Raw genomic sequence first — 26017 nt, 5'->3', positions numbered from 1 at the left:
ACAGTGCTGATTGAAAGTTTGTGAACCACTTGCAGAATCTGTAAAAATGTGAATAATTTTAACAAAATTTAGAGGGATCATACAAAATGCCATTTTTTTATTTAGTACTGTCCTGAATAAGATATTTTACATAAACAATGTTTACACAAAGTCCACAAGACAAAAAAAAAAAAAAAAAAAAAGCTAAATTTATAAATATGACCCCATTCAAAAGTTTATGAACCCTTGATTCTTAACACTGTGTGTGGTTACCTGGATGATCCATGACCGTTTTTTTGTTTTGTGATGGTTGTTCATGAGTCACTTCTTTGTCCTGAGAAGTTAAACTGCCCAATGTTCTTCTTCTTCTTCAAAAAAAAGTCAACCTTTTGTCCTCAGTGTGAAAAGATGGATCTCAAAATCATACAGTCACTGCTGGAATGGGTTCAAATATGCAAAGGATGCTGGAAATCTGAAGAATTTTCGGGACCTGGAGGATTTTTCTGAAGAATATTGGGCAGTTTGGACTGCTCAGGACAAACAAGGGACACATGAACAACCATCACAAAACAAAAAACAGTCATGGATCATCCAGGTAACCACACACAGTATTAAAAATCAAGGGTTCACAAACCTTTTTTTCACAAACCTTTTTTTTTTTTTTTTTTTGGAAAATCTCTTACTCAGGACAGTAGCTACTAAATAAAAAATAACATGCATATTGTATGATCCCTCTTATTTTGTTAAAATTATTCACATTTTCACAGATTCTGCAAGGGGTTCACAAACTGTATAATATCTGAATATTACTTCCTGTTTGAGACAAGTAACTTACACAGTCGTATAGTGACTATCACGTGTGCAGTATTCTTAAACATAACAAGACCATCACAACTAGGCAGTAGTATTTCCACAAAGGCACCAAACAATGGAAAGGATTGGAGACAGTTAATAATTTATAATAAATACTGCAATATTTCATTAAAAAAATAAGAATTGTCAGTTTTGATTTCATGGTGACTTTAATAGAGCATAAGGTTTGAAGGTATCTAGTGCAAATGGGTGAATTAACTACAAACCAGAGACCTTTCCACAGCCTGGGGGTCCCCAGAGTATCAGAGAAGGGATCTCCTGTGACTGCAGCAGGGATCTCAGCAGGGTCTGCTCTCCAATCAGTTTATTCTGGCCGAAATACTCCTCCAGAGTGCTGGGTCTCATGACTTCTGCCAGGGGTTTGTCATTATTCAGTCGTAATGCTTTTGGTGAAGAGGCAGCAGATGCAGCTGGTACATCTGGACACTCAAGTTTCCCCGTAACTTTCACGTCAGGACTGACGGAGACTTCTGTACTCTCTTTGCATGTGACCAATGATGCGAGCTTCTGTTTCTGATCAGTCGCTTTAGATCTGGTTTGAAACACGGAGAATACAGCAGAAGGACGGGTGTCAGTAGTGCTAGTGCGGGGTTTTTTGGAGGGTGGTCCAGATGGTTCCTGATCAGCTGTGTGGCGATGAACATCACTGCTTTGTAAACACTCATCCAAGTGCGCATTAATTCTGCCCGGTTCAAAGTCACCCGCGCAAACCGGACACTTTACAGTATCTGATTCATTCTCCGCCATGTCCACACTAACTTCCTGTGCTTATTTCCCGAGTCCCGGCGCGAGATAAAAAATCACCTTTCGCGTCTTGTTGACATTCACCCACGTGTAAAAAAAAAAGCGCTTTTCCGAGAGGTTATGACGCGGGAGAATAGTAATCTCGTCTCGCGAGATTCTTTAGTGACAGCAAAGTTGAGTTCCACGCCCACTTTCCGTTTGTATTTAGAAAACGTTATATTTGAGTTTACCAATATCCCCTCAAATAAAAATAAAGGATATTATGCTTTAATTTTGTTAAATATCATATGCTACATAAATGTAAGTAGAACCCAGCCTTTGTGTTAGTCCTTGAAAAAGAAATTCAAATATATATGTTTCGTTCACATAGCCTAATAAGAAAGCTATTATCACGTTTCTATATGTGAGTCCTTTTTACGTGTTTAGCCTACCCCCCTGGCTTTGTGTTCTTCTTTTTATATCTGTATTATTGCATTTTCGATTGCACATTGACTTTATTTGATGTTTTAAACAGGATTTAAACAGTCAAGGAGGTCCCAGAACTTAGCCATGACAGGTATGAAAACGAGGCTGTGAGATGGAATTTTTTTTCAATGGCATCCGCTGTAAAAAGCTGTAAGTTTCTTGATAACTTTTCCACAGTTCATGTTGTTGGGTGTTTTTATCTACTGAAATTTCTTTGACAAGATATTTTGCAGTGTTTTCCCAGAAAATACAATCGGGCCAGTTCTGGATAGATTCTCGCCTGCCGGAGACGCGGCCCGCTTCCATCTGCTGCACTCGGACCGAATGCCTGGTGCACTCACTGTCCCGATTCCGGCCCGAGTCAATCGGGCCAGACGCGGCAGCCATTACCATGCCGACACTGCCGGAATCAAGCCGGTATCGGGCCGTCGCAAATGGAACAATCCAAAAACACGTTAAAGGGTTTGTTCACCCAAAAGTTAAAATAATGTCATTTATTACTCACCCTCATGCCGTTTTTCACCCGTAAGACCTTCGTTAATCTTCGGAACACAAATTAAGATATTTTTGTTGAAATCACATGGCTCAGTGAGGCCTGCATAGCCAGCAATGACATTTCCTCTCTCTCAAGATCCATTAATGTACTAAAAACATATTTAAATCAGTTCATGTGAGTACAGTGGTTCAATATTAATATTATAAAGGGAAGAGAATATTTTTGGTGCACCAAAAAAAAAACAGTGATGGCTGATTTCAAAACACTGCTTCAGGAAGCATTGGAGCATTATGAATCAGCGTATCGAATCATGATTCGGATCGCGTGTCAAACCGCCAAACTTCTGAAATCACTTGACGAACCGCTGATTCGACACGCTGACTCTTGCTCCGAAGCTGAAGCAGTGTTTTGAAATCGGCCATCACTATATAAGTAGTTATTTTGTTTTTTGGCACATCAAAAAATATTCTCTTTATAAAATTAATATTGAACCACTGTACTTACATGAACTGATTTACATATGTTTTTAGTACCTTTATGGGTCTTGAGAGAGGAAATGTCATTGCTGGCTATGCAGGCCTCACAGAGCCATCGGATTTCAACAAAAATATCTTAATTTGCGTTATAAATGACAGAATTTTCACTTTTGGTGAACTAACCCTTTAAATAACAGTATAACCCACTGAAGAGGTGTCTGTCCTTCACAGCCTCGATTTCATTCCTGTTAAAAATTAAAGATGGCCCTGCTGTGAATACAATCTATTAGGGTACTAAAGTAGGTTATTATGAGTTTCCTGCACTGCTTATTCATTAGTGAAACAAACACAGCAGCAGGGTGTCATTCGAAAGAGTTTACTTCAGTTCATAAAGAAATGGCTCTTGTGAGCAGGTTCCTTTTAATTAATTAAAAACAAACGTTGAAGTCTGACTGCTGGAAGGACTGAGATTTAAATCAGTGTACTTCATACAGTATGACAACGTTAAGATGTCAAACAACACCTATATCATTTCTATAAGCCATGTGACACAATTAAATATCAAGTTGTAATTTTACGAAATAAAGTTTAAATTTTGAGTTTTTTTAAATTACACATGTGGGATGTAAAGTAATGCTATAGTAACCATTAGCTTAAGAACTATAGGTTCTCATACTGTGCATTGATTTAAAACAACTGAATGCAAGTCAGTCCACTCCAAAGTGGTTTGTGTTAACTGTTGATAACTGTTTTCATATATAACATGGCTTGTGTCTAACAACTGGGCCTAAGAACATTTATAATACTACTTTTTAATTTCTTTATTTGGTTTTAAGTGCATTTACTTCCTGCTGCACTCATTTCACTTTTCCCCCCTTTTTTATGCATCTAGCCCTAAAAAGAAACCAAGCCATGAAAGGCCAGTGATTGAACTAACCCTGCTCAAAAACACAGAGACTCCAGATGAATCTCCTCAATGCAAACAGGCCAGACTGAAAGTTGTGCATCAGTGCCAAAGCATAAGTTTGGGAAAACTGGCCTTTTTCCACTATTTGGAGAGGGTAAAGACCTTGCGCCGCTTCTGGGAGCTAAAACATATTGAGCTCAAGGGTGAACAGGTAGACATATGCACACACAAACACTTATTACCTCAAACAAAGTTGAAATACATATTATTTATATATGGTTTAACCTTTTGAATTCCATGCCAGTCATTCCCTGTGTTCCTGTAGCAATACTCAGAGAACTGCTATATTAACAGTAAGATTATTGATTTGAATCTTATAAAATGTTTAACTGCAATGCAATTAGCTTCAGATACAAGCATTTTCCCATTCATTAGTGTGTAATGTGTATACTCCACTAGATTGCAAGGCACAGGGCTGCCATCTAGTGGAGTGGCTTGTGCAACTTGAATGACTATACTTAGGCCCTGTTTACACCTGTTACCTTTGGTCCATTGTATCAAGTAACCAATGGAGACACACCCGTTAACACCTGGGGTGTAATTTATAAAACTGTGCGTAGATTTAATCCTAAAAGTTTACGTACACGCAAAAGCTAGATTCTGCGTATGCACAAAAAAAAAATCAGATTTATAAAACCATGCGTATGCCAGATCCTGCACACAAATCCCTTTATAAATCCCAGTCAGCGGAAGATTGTGCGTTCGTGCGTCTCCACCCTGTCTCCTCCCTGAAATCACCATATATGGAGCTTATGACGCCTAGTTTTACTATGCATAACCTCATCTGCATATTATTTCCATGCATGTTCCCATCCACGTGACACCATGGTTAACATTTGTGCCATACACATTACATTGCTAAAAATCATCCAATATTCTTATGTTTTAGAATAAATATATCAAAATACGCATAAAAACAAAATTGTATTAAATACTTAAGATAAAGGTTTTAGAATATAGTTGATTTATTAATTTCCACTGGCCAAATAGTATTTTAATTGTTTTAAACAATTCAAATCAAATTTATGAAGTTTTGTTGATAAGGTGAATATATCTTTTAGGATATTTATAGGCTATATTTTTAAGTGGAAACAGATCGGCCTACTTATTTATTGCAGTGTAAATACAATTGTCTTTCTCAGCGCTTCACTGAAGTATTTTAAAAAGGAAACATGCAAATCTTACAGTTTTCCTCAAATTATATCCTTCATATACAGTGGTAATTGTTTGAAGATCCTTCACACGACAACACCACCGTGCAGCTGTGGTTATACAGTAAGATCATTGGAACTATTCAAACAGGACAACGGACCATTCGACCACCGAATCCAGCAGTGTCTTCCATAATATCAGAGTTAAGTGTGCATCGATCGTCGTTCTCACTAAAATATCTTGTATAATTCAGTGACATCAAGGCTGTAATGTGACTGGTTATTAAGGCACACATGATCCAAGTTAAGCCAGGGACACACCAAGCCGATGGTCGGTCGTTGGGCTATGTTGGGCCATTTTTGAGTGTCGACTGAATTCGTTTTTTCGGTGTGTTCCACTGTTGGCTCTAGTCGGACGCGGTCTGTTTTTTTTTTTTTTTTTTTTTGGTTTATTCAACATGTAGAATCTGCATTGGGACATCAGTAAGAGAGAGAACTCTTGGAGCCAGATGGAGCCGTAGGGGTGGAGATACGGAGTGCAGCGGATGGCACAGGTGATGTGACGTCTGACCGAGGTGGAGCTAGAGGATTGAGGGAGCCCAGTGGAGCCAAGGGAGGGAGGAGCCAAGGTGGAGGAGTATGGATGACGGGCCGAGTGACGGGATCAGTGGTTGGAGGCGGAGCCTGGGGACACCTTTGTCCAGGAGCAGCTGGATGCCGGAAGGCCAGAGGTGGATCCATGCCAGGAGAAGGATCCGAGTGACTTAAGGGAGACAGTGGAGACTGGGCAGAGGAAGTAGCTGAAGTTTGAAGAGGAGGCAGAAAAGGGAGGCTGGGTAGTCTCTTGTAACTACTGAAGTCATTGTAAACTTTTGAGGTTTTTGTACAGTTTTGTACGGTTTTGTACAGTAATTGCTTCTGATGTATTTGGTAACACTTAATTACTAGTGGGTTATTACGATCTTCATTGTAGAATACTGATCCAAAAAGGTAGTAGTTCCTTTAGAATTATGTTGTAACTCTTGAGTTATTACTATCCAATACTTTATAAAAACCTCAAAAGTTTACAATGACTTCAGTAGTTAGTAGAGAGTTATCATGTTTCTCACTTTACTGATCCAATTTTTTGTTGTTACTTATATATATATATATATATATATATATATATATATATATATATATATATATATATATATATATAAATAATTGTTCTATTGTGTATACAGTATTTAATGCAATTACATCAGAAGTAACCTAATTAAATACAGAAAATTAGGAGTAATCTCTTACCTTTTCAAAGGAAAGTAATTAAATTACAGTAACTAATTACTTTGTAATGTATTACACCCAACACTGGATGTAATCACTCTTGTATTTAGGGTTGTCACAGATCCCTTGTTCCCCTGGACTCCATTTCCCATGATCCTCCTGTTCTCCACACCTGCACTCACTTCCCTCGTCAGTTCCTCATCATCACGGATCACCTGCACCTGGACTCTATTATCTGCACTCCCTTTATATTGCACTCACTCCCTTCACTCCTCGTCCGTCTTAATGTTATGTTTATGTTGTATGTTTGGTTCTCCTTGCCTTTTGGATTAAAGTATTGTGTAGTGTGGAAATCCGTACCTGCCTCATCTCTTCAAACCAGTACAACCGTAACAGAAAGACGGACCTATATAGACTGGATTTCCACAAGAAGATGGAGACTTTGACCAGCTCCCTGGCTCCTGCTCCTCCAACGCCTCTCACCCTGTCACCCGGCGATCGCCTTATCGGGCTCTTCCAGATTGGACGTTCACTGGAGAGGTATGTGGAGGAGTTCGTAGAGCTAGCTTTTCTGACTAACTGGTCTGAGGCACGTTTAATCACCCTGTTTCTGGACGGACTGGACGAGAACACTATCCGTTTTTATGAACCTGAAGATTATTTTTCCCTGAGCGAAACCATTAATCTAATTTTATATTTAAACGGATCTAGTTTCTATTGTGATGAGGTTCAGGATACGTGTTCATCTCGTCCAGTCTCTCCTGAAACACGGGTGGCCAGGCCAGTTGGTCAGCCTGCCTCTCCCTCCGCATATCCCTCCAGTGAACTGATTTCCTGGTCAACGCTGGACCCACACTCCTCAATTGGGTCCAGAAAGCAGCGGAGGAGGAAGCAGCCCGCTCCAGTCTTTCCAGAGCCCGCTCCTGTATCTCCAGAGCCCGCTCCTGTATCTCCAGAGCCCGCTCCTGTATCTCCAGAGCCCGCTCCTGTATCTCCAGAGCCCGCTCCTGTATCTCCAGAGCCCGCTCCTGTATCTCCAGAGCCCGCTCCTGTATCTCCAGAGCCCGCTCCTGTATCTCCAGAGCCCGCTCCTGTATCTCCAGAGCCCGCTCCTGTATCTCCAGAGCCCGCTCCTGTATCTCCAGAGCCCGCTCCTGTATCTCCAGAGCCCGCTCCTGTATCTCCAGAGCCCGCTCCTGTATCTCCAGAGCCCGCTCCTGTATCTCCAGAGCCCGCTCCTGTATCTCCAGAGCCCGCTCCTGTATCTCCAGAGCCCGCTCCAACCCTGTGCGAGCCGCCAGATATGGACTGGCTTATTGACTTTTTTAACGAGCCCTCAGCTCCAGCCGCCGCCTACGAGCCCTCAGCTCCAGCCGCCGCCTACGAGCCCTCAGCTCCAGCCGCCGCCTACGAGCCCTCAGCTCCAGCCGCCGCCTACGAGCCCTCAGCTCCAGCCGCCGCCTACGAGCCCTCAGCTCCAGCCGCCGCCTACGAGCCCTCAGCTCCAGCCGCCGCCTACGAGCCCTCAGCTCCAGCCGCCGCCTACGAGCCCTCAGCTCCAGCCGCCGCCTACGAGCCCTCAGCTCCAGCCGCCGCCTACGAGCCCTCAGCTCCAGCCGCCGCCTACGAGCCCTCAGCTCCAGCCGCCGCCTACGAGCCCTCAGCTCCAGCCGCCGCCTACGAGCCCTCAGCTCCAGCCGCCGCCTACGAGCCCTCAGCTCCAGCCGCCGCCTACGAGCCCTCAGCTCCAGCCGCCGCCGCCGAGCCCTCAGCTCCAGCCGCCGCCGCCGAGCCCTCAGCTCCAGCCGCCGCCTACGAGCCCTCAGCTCCAGCCGCCGCCTACGAGCCCTCAGCTCCAGCCGCCGCCTCCGAGCCCTCCGCTCCAGCCGCCGCCGCCGAGCCCTCCGCTCCAGCCGCCGCCGCCGAGCCCTCCGCTCCAGCCGCCGAGCCCGCCGCTCCAGCCGCCGCCGCCGAGCCCGCCGCTCCAGCCGCCGCCGCCGAGCCCGCCGCTCCAGCCGCCGCCGCCGAGCCCGCCGCTCCAGCCGCCGCCGCCGAGCCCGCCGCTCCAGCCGCCGCCGCCGAGCCCGCCGCTCCAGCCGCCGCCGCCGAGCCCGCCGCTCCAGCCGCCGCCGCCGAGCCCGCCGCTCCAGCCGCCGCCGAGCCCTCCGCTCCAGCCGCCGAGCCCGCCGCTCCAGCCGCCGCCGCCGAGCCCGCCGCTCCAGCCGCCGCCGCCGAGCCCGCCGCTCCAGCCGCCGCCGCCGAGCCCGCCGCTCCAGCCGCCGCCGCCGAGCCCGCCGCTCCAGCCGCCGCCGCCGAGCCCGCCGCTCCAGCCGCCGCCGCCGAGCCCGCCGCTCCAGCCGCCGCCGCCGAGCCTGCCGCTCCAGCCGCCGCCGCCGAGCCCGCCGCTCCAGCCGCCGCCGCCGAGCCCGCCGCTCCAGCCGCCGCCGCCGAGCCAAGTTCTCCAGTCTCCGCCGCCGAGCCAAGTTCTCCAGTCTCCGCCGCCGAGCCAAGTTCTCCAGTCTCCGCCGCCGAGCCAAGTTCTCCAGTCTCCGCCGCCGAGCCAAGTTCTCCAGTCTCCGCCGCCAAACCAGCTCCATGCTCCTCCACCCACACATTGACTTTATTCCTTGGACTCCTCTATATGATCCTTAACCTCTCAAAGTATTTTTTGGGGGGGGGCCAAGTACCCGTGGGTGGGGGACATGTGGGCGCCACACATGTGGGTGGGCCTCTGACGTGGCCTGCCAAGGCTCCTGACCCGCCGTGGCCTGCCAAGGCTCCTGACCCGCCGTGGCCTGCCAAGGCTCCTGACCCGCCGTGGCCTGCCAAGGCTCCTGACCCGCCGTGGCCTGCCAAGGCTCCTGACCCGCCGTGGCCTGCCAAGGCTCCTGACCCGCCGTGGCCTGCCAAGGCTCCTGACCCGCCGTGGCCTGCCAAGGCTCCTGACCCGCCGTGGCTCATGGATCCGCCCTGGAGACCTCCACTCCAGTCCACTCATCCCCCGGCACCTGCATGAGGTCCAGGGCGCCCGCCCCCCCCTCCCGGTTATTCTATTTACGGCGCGAGGACGCGCCTACCGGGAGGGGGAGGTACTGTCACAGATCCCTTGTTCCCCTGGACTCCATTTCCCATGATCCTCCTGTTCTCCACACCTGCACTCACTTCCCTCGTCAGTTCCTCATCATCACGGATCACCTGCACCTGGACTCTATTATCTGCACTCCCTTTATATTGCACTCACTCCCTTCACTCCTCGTCCGTCTTAATGTTATGTTTATGTTGTATGTTTGGTTCTCCTTGCCTTTTGGATTAAAGTATTGTGTATTGTGGAAATCCGTACCTGCCTCATCTCTTCAAACCAGTACAACCGTAACAAGGGTATAATGTGGTTTAGGTGCTTCTTTGTATAGTTTCACAATTTTTTATAATATAATATAATACAATAAAATATAATATAATGGTCACATATAATCCAGTATATACAGTTTCTGTGTGAGTGTATGAACACAATTATTAGTGGTGGTATTGGCTGCAGTACAAGGGGCACCAGATAGAATCTTGCCCAGGGCAGAAAATTGGTCAGGGCCAGCCCTGTTTGAATTAAATTAAATTCTTTGAGTTTATACTTTAAAACTGATTCAACCAAGAAAACAATGTAACAACACTGTAACAGTGCAGTGAGCAGATCATAAAATGTAATTTTTATCTGTGAAAACGGCATTTTACAGAGGTAAGTGAATCCAAAGTAGGTACTCACTTTTAGTGCATATGCGGTGAGGAGCGGAAACTTTTCTCTGTTGAAAAGTCCCCAAAAGTCATTGTCCCTTTTTCTGACTTTCAGCTCTATTTCATTTTGCAAATCAACTATCTCCATGTCAACTCCACTTGACAAAGCAAAAACTGCACCCTGTTCTATATTAATGAGAATAAATGGGTTTGAGACAAATGCAGCAATTTATTCCATGATGTCTCACTCACCAAAAACACCGGACATCAGCATGAATTAGTAGGTCTCTGTACGCTGCATCGAACTCATCCAAAAATGCCTTGAAAAAGCAATGCTAAAGTGCTTTTACTCGCATCGGGTTTATCAGTTTGACCACCAGTGTCATTATGTGTGAAAAGTCCATGACTTTCTCTGCCAAGGCCTGTGGATGAATCACACAATTATAATTCATGAGATAACCACTTGGTAAACTCACCAGACCTGGGTGGTCCAATCCTGTTTTTGGAGGGCCACCTTCAGGCAGAATTTAGCTCCAGCCCTAATTAAACACACCTAAACCAGCTATTCAAGGTCTTCAGGATTATAGAAAACACTGCACCAGACCAACCCTGTTATCCTGTGGGTGGGTGGGTTCATACCATACTGAGAGCCTCCGACTAGAGGTCTTCACGGGTCCAAAAATTCGTACCCGAACCCGAAGAGACTCGTAAATGTGCTACACAAAACTGACCCGGACCCGACTCTTATTTTGAAAGTTGGACCCGGACCCGGACCCGTGCAGGACTGAGAAATCCACCAACGTGGACCCGTCTATTATTTGAAAGCTGGACCCAAACCTGGCTGGGAAGATAGAGACCCGACCGGACCTGATCGGCACATAGGTTTATTCCACAGCAAATAGCTATTAATAAGTCAATAAACAAGTTGCAAAAATTGTCTTACCTATAGTAGCCTTCTCCCTTGTACCAGACTGTGATGCACAGTCCTCCTTGCAAAGAAAGTTCCATCCATGTTATTCCTCTCTTGCCGATTGAAATGCTTAATCCACTCATTATTCCAGCTTTAAAAGTCCACTTGCTGTCACAATGACAAATGCGACTTTGCAGTTTTGCATTTTGTTGTAACTCGAGTCAATTCGTAAAATAAAATAATTTGACTGTTTGCCCTTTTGAACTATAATATCGATTGCTTGTTCAGTGACATGGCCGCTGATGTTAGCATTACTTATTTGCGATCATTTCTGTGCCCTATGAGCCAAGTCTGACCAAAATTTTAGATTTAACAAGACAGTTTATTCATAAAAATAGGAGAAAGAAAGTGGGCTCGCTTGAGACTGCACATGCCTGTTAGCTGGAGCAATCTGAAAGCTTTTAAACGTATTTTTGAGCATCATACAAAACATTCATGTGATAGTTCCTCTTAGATTTTGTTGCTGATTTGAAATATGTTATTTAAATGTGAGTGTGCAAGGCTGCAAGCAGTTTCTGAGATTTGAAGTGTGTTTGCATTACTGTTGCAGATAATAGGAATAGGAAAACGTCTCAGGTTACAGATATAACCCTGGTTCCCTGAGTAGGGAACGAGACGCTGCGTGGTAACGCATTGGGAACCTTCTGTGTGATGTCGTCACTGAAGCACTCATGTATCTAGCCAATCGCGTAACGAGACGTCAGAGACGGGTGACGTCACGGACCAGGAAGCTATAAAGCACACTCGGATGCAGAGCACGCCAGCTTCTAAGTAAGTCTGAAGCAAGCACTCGCAAGTGTGCAGGGGTACGGCAAGAGACGCAGCGTCTCGTTCCCTACTCAGGGAACCAGGGTTACATCTGTAACCTGAGACATTCCCTTTCGTGAGAACTATCGACGCTGCGTGGTAACGCATTGGGAACGCAATCCCAACTGAGCCGTAGCTCAAGCACTTGCCAAGGTTATCTTGACAGGACAAAGGACCCCGGAGTGGAGCCAACATCAAGGTTATAGTATTTAATAAATGTGTGCTGGCATGACCATCCAGCTGCATTACATATGTCATTCATGGAGACTCCTGACATCAGAGCTTTCGATGCCGCCATACCCCTGGTTGAATGGGCGCGAACATTCAAAGGTGAAGGCTGTCTGGCCGCTTCATATGCAAGTGAGATGGCCTCGACCACCCACTTGCTCATTCTGTTTTGATGCTGGGCCCCTTTTTTTAGGAGACCCATAACAGACAAACAACTGATCTGACTTACGCCACAGGGCAGCTCTGTGGACATAAGTATCCAAAGCCCTTACTGGGCATAACAGATTCAACTTTTCCTGATCCGCAGATTCAAATGGAGGAGGATAGAAAGACTGAAGCACAATGGGGCCTGGGACATTGGTAGGGACCTTTGGGACATACCCCGGCCTTTCCCAATGCTTTCACCATTCCTGGAGCAAATTCAAGAAAAGAGGGAGCAACGGAAAGTGCTTGTAAATCTCCTATCCGCTTCAGAGAAGTGATGGCCAATAAAAGAATTGTTTTCAGAGTGAGGAACCTCTAAGGAACCTCCTCTAGTGGTTCAAAGGGAGCCTCAGCTAGCCCTTGTAAGACCACAGCCAAGTCCCAGGTTGGCACCCTTGTGCGCACTGGAGGCCTCAACCTCAGTGTGCCACGGAGGAAGCGTGTGACGAGGGGGTCTCGTCCTACCGAGATAGTCCCCTCTAGAGGAGCATGATATGCTGAGATTGCTGCAACATAAACCTTTAGGGTTGAATGAGATAAGCCCTCCGAGAATTTTTCTTGGACGAATTTTAGCAAACTGCTAATAGAAGAAAGGACAGGGTCCATATTTGACTGTCTACACCAGGTAGAAAACAAATTCCATTTGTAAGCATACAACTTCCTCGTGGCGGGAGCTCTGGAGTTAAGAATGGTCTCCACAACCTCGGTTGGGAGACCAGCATCTACGAGCCTGGCCCCCTCAGAGGCCAAGCCCATAGTTTCAGTCGTTCTGGGCGGGGATGTATGATCGTGCTGCCTGCTTGGGACAGGAGATCCTGTCTGAGAGGAAGCTCCATCGGGGAGCCATTGAGTAATGACACTAGGTCTGAGAACCATATCCTGGTCGGCCAGAATGGGGCTACCAGTATTAGATTGGCCCCTTCTAGGCGTACTTTTTCCAGAACTCCCGGGAGCAGGGTGATCGGGGGAAATGCGTACAGGCGCCGCCTCGGCCACGTCTGTACCATAGCATCCAGACCCAGCGGTGCTGGATGTGTTAGGGAGTACCAGAGCGGACACTGGGTTGACTCTCCCGAAGCCAACAGGTCGACTTCCGCTCGACCGAAATTTTTCCATAGGAGACTCACCATTTCAGGGTGGAGTCTCCACTCCCCGGGCCTTGGCCCCTGCCTCGACAGGGCATCTGCTCCCACATTTTGATGTCCCGGGATGTAGGCTGCCCTCAGCGAGAGCAGCTTCCCTTGGGACCACAGGAGGATCTGACGGGCCAAGTAATATAGTCGGCGAGACCGCAGACCCCCCTGATGATTTATGTATGCATCCACTGCAGTGTTGTCCGTACGAACCAACACATGGTAGCCTCTCAGGTCTGGGAGAAAGTGTTTTAAAGTTAGAAACACTGCCATCATCTCTAGCTGATTTATGTGCCAAGAGAGCTGATGGTCTTCCCAAAGGCCCTGAGCTGAGCGACCACTCATGATCGCTCCCCAGCCCGTGAGGGAGGCGTCTGTCGTAAGCATTACTCGACGATTGGGAGCCCCCAACACGGGACCCTGGGACAGGAACCGGGGGTCTTTCCACATGATCAGAGAACGAAGGCATCGTTTTGAGACTTTGATCATGCGAAAGGGATTTCCCCTCGGGGAAAACCCCCTGGTCCTGAGCCACCACTGTAGGGGTCTCATGTGCAGAAGGCCAAAAGGTATTACGTTGGATGCAGCTGCCATCAGCCCCAGCAGTTTCTGGAACTGTTTTACAGTGAGTGACTGGCCTAACTTCACCCCTTTCATAGCCATACGAATGGCACTCACCCGAGCAGGAGACAGATGTGCCCGCATCGTGGTGGAGTCCCACACTACACCCAGATAATTGGTGGATTGAGCTGGAACTAGCACACTCTTTTTGGCGTTGAGCCTCAGCCCAAGCCTCCTCATATGGGACAGAACAGCATCTCGATGCTGAACTGCTAACTGCTCTGACTGAGCTAGAATCAACCAGTCGTCGATATAATTCAGTATGCAAATGCCCTGGATCCTCAACGGGGCCAGAGCTGCATCTACGCATTTCGTGAATGTGCGGGGTGATAATGATAGGCCAAACGGAAGAACCCTGTACTGGTAAGCTTCGCCCCCGAAAGCAAACCTGAGGAACTTCCTGTGAGAAGGATGGATGGACACATGAAAATATGCATCTTTCAGGTCTATTGCCACAAACCAGTCCTCAGACCTGATCTGTGGTATAATCTGTTTATAATCTGTGAGTGTCAGCATCTTGAACTTGAGCTTTTGTATTGAGATAACGGCTGTAAAATCCTGACTGATCGCTGAGAGGAGGGACCCTTTCTATAGCTCCTTTTCGCAATAATGTCGTAACCTCTTGTTCCATAACCAGAGACTGCTAGGGGGTTACCACTGTGGGAAGAACCCCGTTGAATCTGGGCGGGCGAGACCCGAACTGAATTTTGTAACCCTCTTTTATAGTGAGCAGCACCCATTTTGATATATTCGAGAGAAGTTTCCATTCCCCCAGAAAAACTACTAAGGGAACCAGTCTCTCGAGACTGGCCTCTGGTGTTTCTTGAGCACCCGATTCGATGCTCTGAAGCGGCGCACCGGCAGAGGATAATCGAATCGTGTTACCGGCCCTCCTCGGAGGCCCTGACGCACATTGAGTGGCAGGGTTGGCATAACGATCCTCTGAGGGCGCCGAAGGGGAGCGGCTGTTAGATATATTTTTTTCCGGCGCCCTTCGGAGGGGGCCGCCCTTATCGGTTCCTGACCCACAGACATCAGGACCGCTTCAAAGCCTTATGGGCCATGATAACGGCGCGCAGGTCCGTTCTTCCCCTAGAAGGCCTCGGCTGGGCGGGCCTGCCCGATCCCCAAGCTCTCTGCGGGGGAGCGCGGGTGGCCATGCTGATCTTTTGCTGCGCTCTGTGGTGCGCTCTGTGGTGCGCTGAGGAGCTCGTTGGTGGCCGAGGCTGCTCCTCCACAGCCTCGGGGGGAGGGATTCTGGGTTTGCGGGGGATGAACCTCTGGAACGCCGCAGACTGTTTCTTAACCTCCTGGAACCTCTCGACGACTGTTGTAACAAGTGCCTCTCCGTAGCCACCAATGCTGCCATAGAGCGGCCGATTTCTTTTGCCGTCTCTTTGGTGGCACGGAGAGCCAGGTCAGTTGCCATCCTGATTTCCTGGATGCACTCATACGTGGCCTCCCCGCTATTCTCCACTTCCCCCAGCAGGTCGGCTTGATATGCTTGTAAAAGCGACATAGTATGTAAGCATGCAGCCACCTGACTTGCTGCCACATAAGCCTTGCCCACCAAGCCCGATGTGGTTTTTAATGGCTTGGTGGGCAACGTCTGGGTTCTCAGCGACGATGCCGACTTGGGGGAGAGATAGCCCGCAAACGTCTCTTCCACCCGAGGCATCGCCGCATAACCTTGCTGATTCAGCCCCACGATGTTGCTATACATTGAGGTCTGGGGGCTGAATACACGAAATGAAGCCGGCTTCTTCCACGACCTCGAGACCTCGTTGTGGAGGTCCGGGAAGAAGGGCAAACCCCGACGCTGGGGTAGTGACCGAGCGGGCAGAAAGCGCTCATCCAGCTTACTTTTTGGTCTAACGTCTGCCCGCTCTGCTGGCCAGTCAATTTTTAATTTGGCCACAGCCCTGGTCACTACCTCCAGGAGCTCCTCATGTGCTGGGGAAGAGGATGGCGGTTCCTCTTCCCCCACGCTCATCACATCAACCTCCTCAGAGGAAGAGAGATGAAGCGCGGGTGCCTCTCTCTGGGGGGAAGAAACCGCTACGCGTACTTCCGCTGCCTGAGAAGAGGCACTGGGGCTGGCAGGTAAGGAGCGAGATAAGGCAGGGCCCGTCTCAACCCCCTCTGCCAGCTCCATTTGCGAACCCCACGAATGAAGCCGCCGCTGCGCCTCAACAACAGCGGGACCCGATCCGCGGGGAACGCCGACCGGAGCACCCTCTTTATTGTGAAAGAGTGCCTGGCGTGATCTTAAAACTCTGAGGGTGTGCTTTTCACAATGGACACAGACAGCCCCCTCGAGAGCTGCCTGTGCATGCTCAACCCCCAGACAGACAACACACATGTCATGAGTGTCCCCGTCAGGAATGTATCGTGTACACGGGTGAACACACTTTTTAAATTGTCTGTCTTCCGCCATTTTGTTCGTGTCTTATATATATATATGTGGTGCACAGTAATACTCTTGTCCTCAGACGAAGAGATAATGTTTTCCAAAGCAGGACAAACAACACCAAATAAGACACACAAGATAACATAGAGCGCTTGCTGAAGACACAGAAGCTGGCGTGCTCTGCATCCGAGTGTGCTTTATAGCTTCCTGGTCCGTGACGTCACCCGTCTCTGACGTCTCGCTACGCGATTTGCTAGATACATGAGTGCTTCAGTGACGACATCACGCAGAAGGTTCCCAATGCGTTACCACGCAGCGTCGATAGTTCCCACGAAAGGGAACTCAATGAGCATAATTCGTTTGCATTAACTCCGCCTGCTCTGCTTCTGATGGGTGGGGTCGCTCGTGTTTTTTTCACCTCATTTCCCGGCTCATATTTTGCAAGTATGACTGAATTTGGTGAGTGATGGTTTCAATAATTTTAATATTTTCTGGTATATCTAAGTATACCCAGGAGCTCTGTTGACATAGACTTAGCTAACATTAGCTACAGCTTGACGAATTGAGTCATTGAACACAGCAGGAGAGAACACAACATTAGCCAGCTAGCTTAAGCTCCGGTGGAAAATTATTAGCTAACGCTACCGTTTTTGAGGAGGTAGATTTTGAGGTAAGGGGACTGACAAGGCAGAAGGTAAAGTGGTCCACCGTTCTATCAATAAGCAGACCTGCAAACCTGTACGCAATTTGCGTAGCGGATACGCATTTTGACTTCAAAGTACGCTGGTACGATTTGTCACTCTAAACTACGCAAAAACCTGGTGATGCCTCTGTGCACGCGCAGTCCTCAAATCAAACAACAGCAAAAGAAGAAGAGTTCGACCAAATAGCAAGTTGGGATGATTGACACATGCGTAAAGCCTATCATTAAAAAGAGACTGAAAATCGACACCAATAAAGATTCCCGCTCGATCCCCCTTCATAATACTTAGTAAGGAGGCCATAATCATTTTTGACTCATGGCTGAAGTTAAGTTTCTCCAGCTCTCCCCAGGTTGGCAAAAAAAGCATCTCAAAATGCATCAGATTGATGCTTTAAAATATGGAATATATAAATTTTTCTTACCCCCTAGAGGGGTAATATCCTTCTCAGCTTTTTCACCCCTGACCCATTTTCATGCCTGCAAGTTACAAAACACACACAGTGCTGACTGACTCTGAACACGGCCTGGTGATCTCCGAGTCCGATTGGCTCGGGTATTACACACAATGTTAAATAGACCCGAACCCGTACGGGTCCCCGGTTCAGCATTCCCTTGTATTCCCAATGTATCTTGATCTTCTGGTGAGATCATGAGGAGAGCAGTGCTGCAAGGGTGTCTGGCCCTGCCACACCATTTTTTCCCCTCCTAGTCTTGTTCCTTCTTCACCAGCCAATGTTTCCATCTATGCCACGTCTGTGGGAAGTCCTTACAGTGATTGTGCTGTCTCCATTCCTCCAGAATATAAGAACTTCCATGATGTATTCAGTTCACAAAATGCTGTTCAGCTTCCTGCTCACCGTCCCTGGGATTGTGTGATTGAGCTGATGCCAGGCACACTGTTATCTGATTGGTATCACGACCTGTGCCGTGTGACCAGCATGGAGCATCTCAGTGATTAAATGTCTGTGTCTCTTCTATCTTGCATAACTGAGGATTGCTACTGCTCCCAGATGGACAGCATCTACCTGCACTCTACTGTTCAAACTTGGATGGACCTCAAAGACTCCCACAAATCTGACAGTTCAATGAATATAGTAACATAATCTACTTAATTATATTTATTAATTATGTAAGATGTGAGATGTAAGATAATTTATTGTCACTGTACCAGTATAAGTACAACAAAATTTATCTTAATTAGATACTTATTTTATCTTGGTAATTATTGCTCTCGAGACTGAGGAGACACTGTACCACCATGTTTTCAGGAAATTTGGCCTCCCTGAAAACTTAGTGTCTGTGGCCCCCTGTTCATTTAAACCTTCTCACTCCCTGGTGCGTTTGTCAGCTTCTTATAAAGGTATTACCTGCAGACAAAAAGTCAGGCAGAAATAAAGTTTGAGGAGATCGGCTGCATCCTCAATGCCATCAACATATTCAACGCCATCAACATCACTGGAGTTATTACTTTCCTTGGGCTGAGTATGCACTGACACCTCTTAGTCTGGCTAAGGGGTTGATACTGTCACATCTCCATTCATTATCATATTATTATATCATCCTAGCAACTGGAGAACAAAGCATTGTTTTGTTGAAGACTAATAAGTCCCTGTGCACCACTGAATTCCCTATTGTTCTGTAAAGACCAGTCACCAGTGTCCAAAATGCATTAGATGGTCCATGAGCTTAATTCGAGAGTCTGATTGGGACTATATGTCTGATTTATGTAATAGGGGTTGCCCACAAACAACCAAAAGACAAAAACAACTTATTATAGTTCAACCTGAAGGATGCCTATGTACTATTTGTATCTTTATGACATTAAAATATCATGGCCAGACATGTGTCCAATCAAAGAAATGCATTCTGTATATATTTGGCGTTCACAGAATGATGTTGAGAGCATACTTTGTGAATGATAAAAATATGCTACTGTTGAAGGAGCTGAAATACGATGTTCCTTCAACAGAAACATATTTTTATCATATTTTATCATTTCATAGGCAATGCTTTTTATTCAATCAGAGCTTAACTGTAGCATTGGTGTCTCAAGTAGAGGAAAATTGGCTGCCTTGTCCAGCATGAACTCATTGCATAACAGTTGTTTAGATATCACAAGGATGGTGAGTGAGAGTGAAAAGAGAGCTGCCCATTCAAATAGCCTTATCTCTCCACCTGTCACTCCAGTGTCACTAGAGATAGATGGGTTTGTTCCTTTAGTCCTTCCAGTAGTCGCAAAGGTAGGGGCTTGCAGAATGCAAAGGCATGTGAAACAAAAAGGGGGTGTTGTTTTAAGGGAGGCCATCACACTGCAAAAGCCACATTATGTGCTTGTCCTAGCCACCCAGAGTTTCCCATTATAGTCATATGAGAAGAAATAACAAGTAGTCAGTGACAATGGATTGTTTCTTCAAGGGCAGAGACATTTGGACTGTTGGCAGTGTGTATCTTATGGCATCGTATATTTGGCATAAAATCTGGGACTTTCTTTCATACCGGAGAAAAGCCAGATCCTCCTCTTCCATCAACGAACAGGTACATTTTTTGTTTATGTACGTAATACATACGAATGTATGTTTACCACTGATGTCAATCTGTAAAAGCTAAAAAGTGGTAATAAGAACATCTTTATTTTCTGTTCATTTTATACCTTCAATTTGCAATCTGATGCATTTGCAGCTGCTTAAGCAAATCAATCTTAATTTTTTTAAAATCTTAATTTTTTCAAGTACAGACTTGTCTTTTTTACAACATTTGATTTATTAACAGAAGTTAGTACAAAATTTTAAATAATTCTAAATGATACAATGCTATATTTAAACGTATCAAGTGTAGGCATGCCTCTGGAAACAATGTAAGCATTTGGCAGTGCACACCAACCTGATTTAATGCTACATGTCAATTCATCACAAACTAGATGCGTAATAGTCACATAAACTCATTCACCTGTTTTACAGATAGTGTTGAGCAGCAGTGACGTAAAGACGTTGTCAGCACCTGATGCAGTGAGTCACATAGATATAAGACTTTACATGTTGACCGATGCCATGTGATGAGGTCGGAATAGTCTCTTGTTTCATATGAGAATGAACTGCCGTGTAATCCATTGATCCTTGAGATCTGAGTATCTGATAGACCATTTGTTAGTGACATTTTTTCAAGTACATTCATCAGTTAACATCCAACTCAATCAGTAAACAGTTACAGTACAAATGAAGACTTTCTTTGCTTATTGAAGTCATATTTGAGTTAACATTAGAAGTCCCAGAGATTTGTAACCCTCCTTTAGCCAAGTGGATGCTAACTGGCTAGTCTTTTGGCTATCATTAGCATCAATTCATGTGTAAATATGGTCATTACCTGAGCAATCTGCAGGGGGGTTGGGTGTGTGTGTGTGTGAATTGTTGCTGGTGGCTTGTTTGTATGTGTGGGGGAGGGAGGGCTGCTAAAAGCAGAGAACTTGATTGACCATGGGCCGGTTTCAGAAAGGAGGTTAAGTGAAAACTCTGAGTATGTTAATCCTGAAATGAGGGAGTGCAAGTGATGTTTAAAAAGTTAACTCACTCATTCACACTGCAAAAATGCTTTTCATACTAAGTATTTTTTATCCTATTTCAAGTAAATTTAAAAAAAAATCTTAAATCAAGATGGATTTTCTATATGAGAAAATTATATATGATATTTAGTCTTGTTTCCTGGGGGGATCTAAATTAAGTGCATTTTACTTAAGTAAAATGATCAATATCTGCCAGTGTGGTAATAAAAATAATCTTAATGCAAACGGAAAGTGTTGGAGTGTCTACCCAGGTGAAAAAAAAGTGCAGTAAAATACACTTTATTTTAGTACACTTTTACACTTCCATAATGTACAGTGCTCTATTTCCATGCACTTATTTTGTACTTAATATACTAAAAGCTCTTCTTTAGTACTCCTTAAGATAATCTTAAGAACATCTAAGTGTACTCAACTGTGCTATTTTGAGACACCATGAATTTGAACTAAAATGTGCTTTTAACATCTCTGTATAGAAAAATGTATTTAGTTACCACTTGTAGTACACTTGAACCCATCTTTCAAACACTTTTAAAAATGGACTTATGATGTATTTCAAATAAATGATTAATATATAATGAATATATACAAAATGTATTTATAATATATTGCCAGTGTCCACACCCATAAGACCTTCGTTAATCTTCGGAACACAAATTAAGATATTTTAGTTGAAATCCGATGGCTCCGTGAGGCCTCCATAGGGAGCAATGACATTTCCTCTCTCAAGATGCATAAAGGTACTAAAAACATATTTAAATCAGTTTATGTGAGTACAGTTGTTCAATAATAATATAAATCGACAAGAATATTTTTGGAGCACCAAAAAAACATAATAACGACTTATTTAGTGATGGCCGATTTCAAAACAATGCTTCATGAAGCATCGGAGCACAAATGAATCAGTGTGTCTGATCATGATTCAGATCGCGTGTCAAACTACCAACGGCTGAAATCACGTGACTTTGTCGCTCCGAACAGCAGATTCGACACACTGATTCATTTGTGCTCTGATGCTTCTTGTAAACTGTTATTTGGTATGATTACTCATAATCAGTTACTCATGGTAGTTACACATCACACAGCATGATATGACCGATTTTAACATATTTGTCTTTAAATATATTACTTTCTTAGATTTATTTTTTATTTTATTTTTTTTTGTAATGTCAAAGAACCTAAATGAAAAGTTCTGCTTTTTCACTGAAAACTCAACCTCTGGAAGGAAGGAAGTCATATACACTTCTGTTATGTTGAAGACAGTGCTTTTCCAAATGTTTCATTTGCCACTTATTGTTGCTATATGAAAAGAGTTTGATTAGTTTTTAATTATTTATCAGTTTGTTCTGAGCTAATTTTGTTGAGTTGTTGTATTTAGCTTGCATGGCAAATGCCATTGTATTTTTTCTCCTAGGGCCACCAAAGGGAGGCAGAACTATGTAGTGTCAGGTGATTTAGTGCTGCCAAACAAACAGTTGGTATGCTCATTGTCTGCAGCTAGGATAAATGGGATGACCACCCTATTTTGTCATGTGGCTGAATTTGAAATAGTCATCTATATGTTAACAAATAGTTGCACCATCCATCATCCTTTATATAAATATATATATATATAGTATTTGTAAAAATTACGGTTGATTTGATCGGCCGCCATGACGGTCACTTCAAGCGGAGTGATACAAACGGTGGCAGTAGGAGTGCTGTTATCACTGAAATATCGCATGGCTATCAGCCAATCAGATTCGAGAACCAGACAGAACTGTTGTATAAATATATATTTCTGTCTGTCTAGTTCTGTCTGGTTCTCGAATCTGATTGGCTGATAGCCATGCGATATTTCAGTGATAACAGCACTCCTACTGCCACCGTTTGTATCACTCCGCTTGAAGTGACCGTCATGGCGGCCGATCAAATCAACCGTAATTTTTACAAATACTACTTCTTGTACCACAAACTGTAGTTTTAATAGTTTTTTAGACGAGAATGTAGTTGTTTAGACCTGAAATATGTGACTCATATTTAATGACAGCGCCTATTTTACAATTTGTTTTGACGTTTTCTGAGATGCGATCTCGAGTGCGTCAGCGGCCGTTCAGTGCTTCTGTAACCGCCGAGAACAGCTTCATCTCGGCCAGTTCCTCGGGGATTTGCCGCTGGCTCTTATAGTGGTTAAACACGAGACATAATTAAATTTGAGTACATAGAACGGGCAATCTTTGGTCTTATTAATCTATTATTTGTTACAGAGCAAGTAGAATTGTGCTATATTAAATTTAATAATAATAAACGTTACGTTACATCCTTATATAGCACATTGACTACAACTAGACGGGACATATCAGACTCTTCTCCGCTTCAAATATGTAAAACATTAAACTTTATTTGAGTAAAGAAAACGCTTTACAGTTTTTTTTTCAAACATCAGATCTTTATTTACCTTCGCATTGCACAGAGATGTCCAAACTGCGTGTGCACTTCATTCACGAGGTGAGGCAGATAAATGAGGCTTGATTGACAGTTTGAGGATCCAATGGAGTTGGGAGGTTTTGTCACAAGCTCTTTAAAATCCTTTTCATTTGTTAAATATTTGTAAAACCCACGTACCAACGTAAATGGTGACCTATTTTTTTTTAATAACTAGAGCTTTATGTTTGACTGAACTGTACATGTGCTTATATGTTGTTCAATAAATATTATTTTATATAAATATGTCCATTAAGTAATATGGATTGAGTGAACATTACATTAATACGCCATTAGATGGCGGCAACACTTTACAGGAGAATTAGTCAGTGAGACTTTTAAATTGAAAGGAACTTTTGCAAAAGGAAGTTGTTTTAGCGCTGTGGTGTTGGATGGAAAATTCCCAAAGCTGAAAAAAAGACAAATACAAAGATTGCTTACCTCAGCGGACATTCAAACGGACTTGTATAAAGGATGTAATATTATGGACATCGACTTGATGAATGAATGTAATGCAATATACCAGACACAGGTAATAGCCTACTCTCTCTCTCGCGCTCTCTCTCTCTCTCTCTAATACTGTAGAAAATTCAATGTGTTTCAATGAAGCGACTCAACGTTCCTTCGTTACTAGTTCTAAAGTGACATTTTAGAGTTAGCAACGGAGGCTTGGTCCAACTGACAACATGAGTTTTGAAACGTTCCTTCGTTACTAGTTCTGAAGTGACGTTTTAGAATTAGTAACGGAAGCTTGGTCCAACTGTCAAATTGAGATTTGAATCCATGGCGGAAGGAAGTAGTGCTGCACAAAAGAGGGTTTTAAAGACACTCCGTTGTTGTTCTTATTTATTAACACACTCGTGCCGTCGAACTGTTGTATAAACGCAATATCACAGTCGTAGCCGTGCGATATGGCTGTATATCAGCACGCTGTGATTACCTACGGCACTCGGCCTGCGGCCTCGTGCCTACGGACGAATCACAGCGTGCTGATATACAGCCATATCGCACGGCTACTCGTGTGATATTGCTCATATACATATATATATATATATAAACAACATTTCACTCATAGCTGTGCGATATGGCTATCAGCACGGCTGTGATTCGGCCATAGGTAATCACAGTGTGCCACACTGCACGGCTATGAGTGTGATATTGCGTTTATACAACAGTTCGATGACACGAGTGTGTAAATAAATATGAAATAACAACAGAGTGTCTTTAAAACCATTTGTTGTAATATAACTTGTGATGGCAATAATACTTGGAATATAAAACATATTGCACACAAAAATGGAAACAACTGGCAAAAAGCAGCAGGTTCATTCTGCATGGTTGGCTTTATGCAGTTTGCAGGAGTCAGAGTACATAAATTTTATATTTTGCCACCAGGAAGTTTTGTTGCCAGTTACATGGCTACTATGATTAACTCTCCTCAGATTGAACCAGTCACTGGATTGTGAATCTTTGAAAGATATTCAAGATTTTTTGTTTGAGGCAATCAATAGCAGTTAAATGGCTTATATCCTTAAAGGGGACCTATTTTGCCCTTTTTCAAAGTCTTGATTTTGTTTTTGGGCTCTACTAAACTAGGTTTTCATGCTTGAATGGTCAAAAAATACATTATTTTTCTCACATTTGACATTAGGCTCGTTTGAGATGCACCTCACCTGAAATAGTAGGCGGCTGCAGTGAGGGGAGTGAAAAAAGTGCAGGCAAGATGGACAGTTCTCTCTTTTCATAGTGGATGAGACACCTAGAGATCAAAGGTTGGATTCACACCCATGTGCTGTGTTGCTGATAAAATGGATGTCATTTAAGTTCTGTTGCTTTCAAATGAAAATAAATATAATGTATAAGATGTCCAAAGTACTTATTGTCACAGACACGTCAGGTTCCAACCTCCACCAATCACAACGCACGCCATCTCCCGAGTACTGATCACCGCCACCTGCACCTCATTACTTCACTCATCATCACCAGTATAAAGCACACACACACACAGCACTACTTGTCCGGTCTCGTTCGCATATACCCAGTGTGATGCTTACCTCAAGGACTACTCTTCATATACTTACCTGTCTCCAGCGTGTCTCCTTCCCATTGTGTTCCTCGTCTGCTGTGTGTGTGTGTGTGTGTGTTTACACCAACTCCATTGTTCTCCAGCGATCTCCAGTCTTCAGCATTACTCCAACTACAAAAGAAAGGACAGCAATTATCTCATTCATATCTACTCCACGAATTCCAAGTATCTGTTAACTCACCTGTTTCATCCATTTGCTCTGCTGTGGTTCAATAAACTCTACATTACCTATTACGTCTGTGTCCGTCTCCAGTGTACTGTAACAGAAGACCGGACCAATACAGTCAACCCAGCATGAGCCTCCCGGATCCATTTCAGGAGCTGGTGGATGCGCTTTGGCGTACATTAACTGTCCATTCTCCACCACCAGCTCCTGATCCAGTTCATTCACCACCACCAGCTCCTGATCCAGTTCATTCACCTGCACCAGCGGACACCGGTAGCACAGTCAACATTCCTCCTTCACTGCCTCCGTACGCCAGTCCCATGGCCAAACCGGCGCCCTACTCAGGATCGGCGGAGGATTGCAGCGGATTTCTGCTGCAATGCACACTGGTCCTGGAGATGCAGCCGCACCTGTACCCGAGTGATACATCTAAAATTGCCTTTGTCATCTCTCAACTCAGCGGTAAAGCGTTAATGTGGGCTGATTCCATCTGGTCACAACAGGGTGCAGTTACGCAATCATATTCA

The 26017-nt window shown here is 44.9% G+C and overlaps 2 protein-coding genes across 6 annotated transcripts in view; one reads left to right on the top strand and one right to left on the bottom strand.

Moving 5' to 3' along the window:
* Positions 1-20532, bottom strand: part of wrnip1 (WRN helicase interacting protein 1) — a 43961-nt gene extending 23429 nt beyond the window's left edge. For 4 of the 5 annotated variants that reach the window (XR_010891853.1, XR_010891854.1, XM_067361977.1 and 1 more), the window contains exon 1: positions 1066-2507. Coding sequence is in view for 3 of the 5 variants with exons in the window: in XM_067361977.1 (XP_067218078.1) it covers positions 1066-1599 (534 nt within the window). In the remaining 2 variants the exon portion in view is untranslated. Of the gene's footprint in view, positions 1-1065; positions 2508-20168 lie in introns of those variants that run through there. The other variant, XM_067361979.1, reaches the window with a different exon arrangement.
* The window catches only part of mylk4a (myosin light chain kinase family, member 4a), a 29199-nt gene continuing 22714 nt past the window's right edge, over positions 19533-26017 (top strand). Inside the window, exons 1-2 of the mRNA XM_067361976.1 lie at positions 19533-19757; positions 20180-20227. Coding sequence (XP_067218077.1) covers positions 19620-19757; positions 20180-20227 — 186 coding nt within the window. The 5' untranslated portion in view covers positions 19533-19619. The remainder of the gene's footprint in view (positions 19758-20179; positions 20228-26017) is intronic.

Source organism: Chanodichthys erythropterus, chromosome 16 (genome assembly GCF_024489055.1).
Source record: "Chanodichthys erythropterus isolate Z2021 chromosome 16, ASM2448905v1, whole genome shotgun sequence".
NCBI lineage: Eukaryota > Metazoa > Chordata > Actinopteri > Cypriniformes > Xenocyprididae > Chanodichthys > Chanodichthys erythropterus.
The sequence above is the reverse complement of the archived record's forward strand: the minus strand, read 5'-3'. Positions and strand labels throughout refer to the sequence as shown.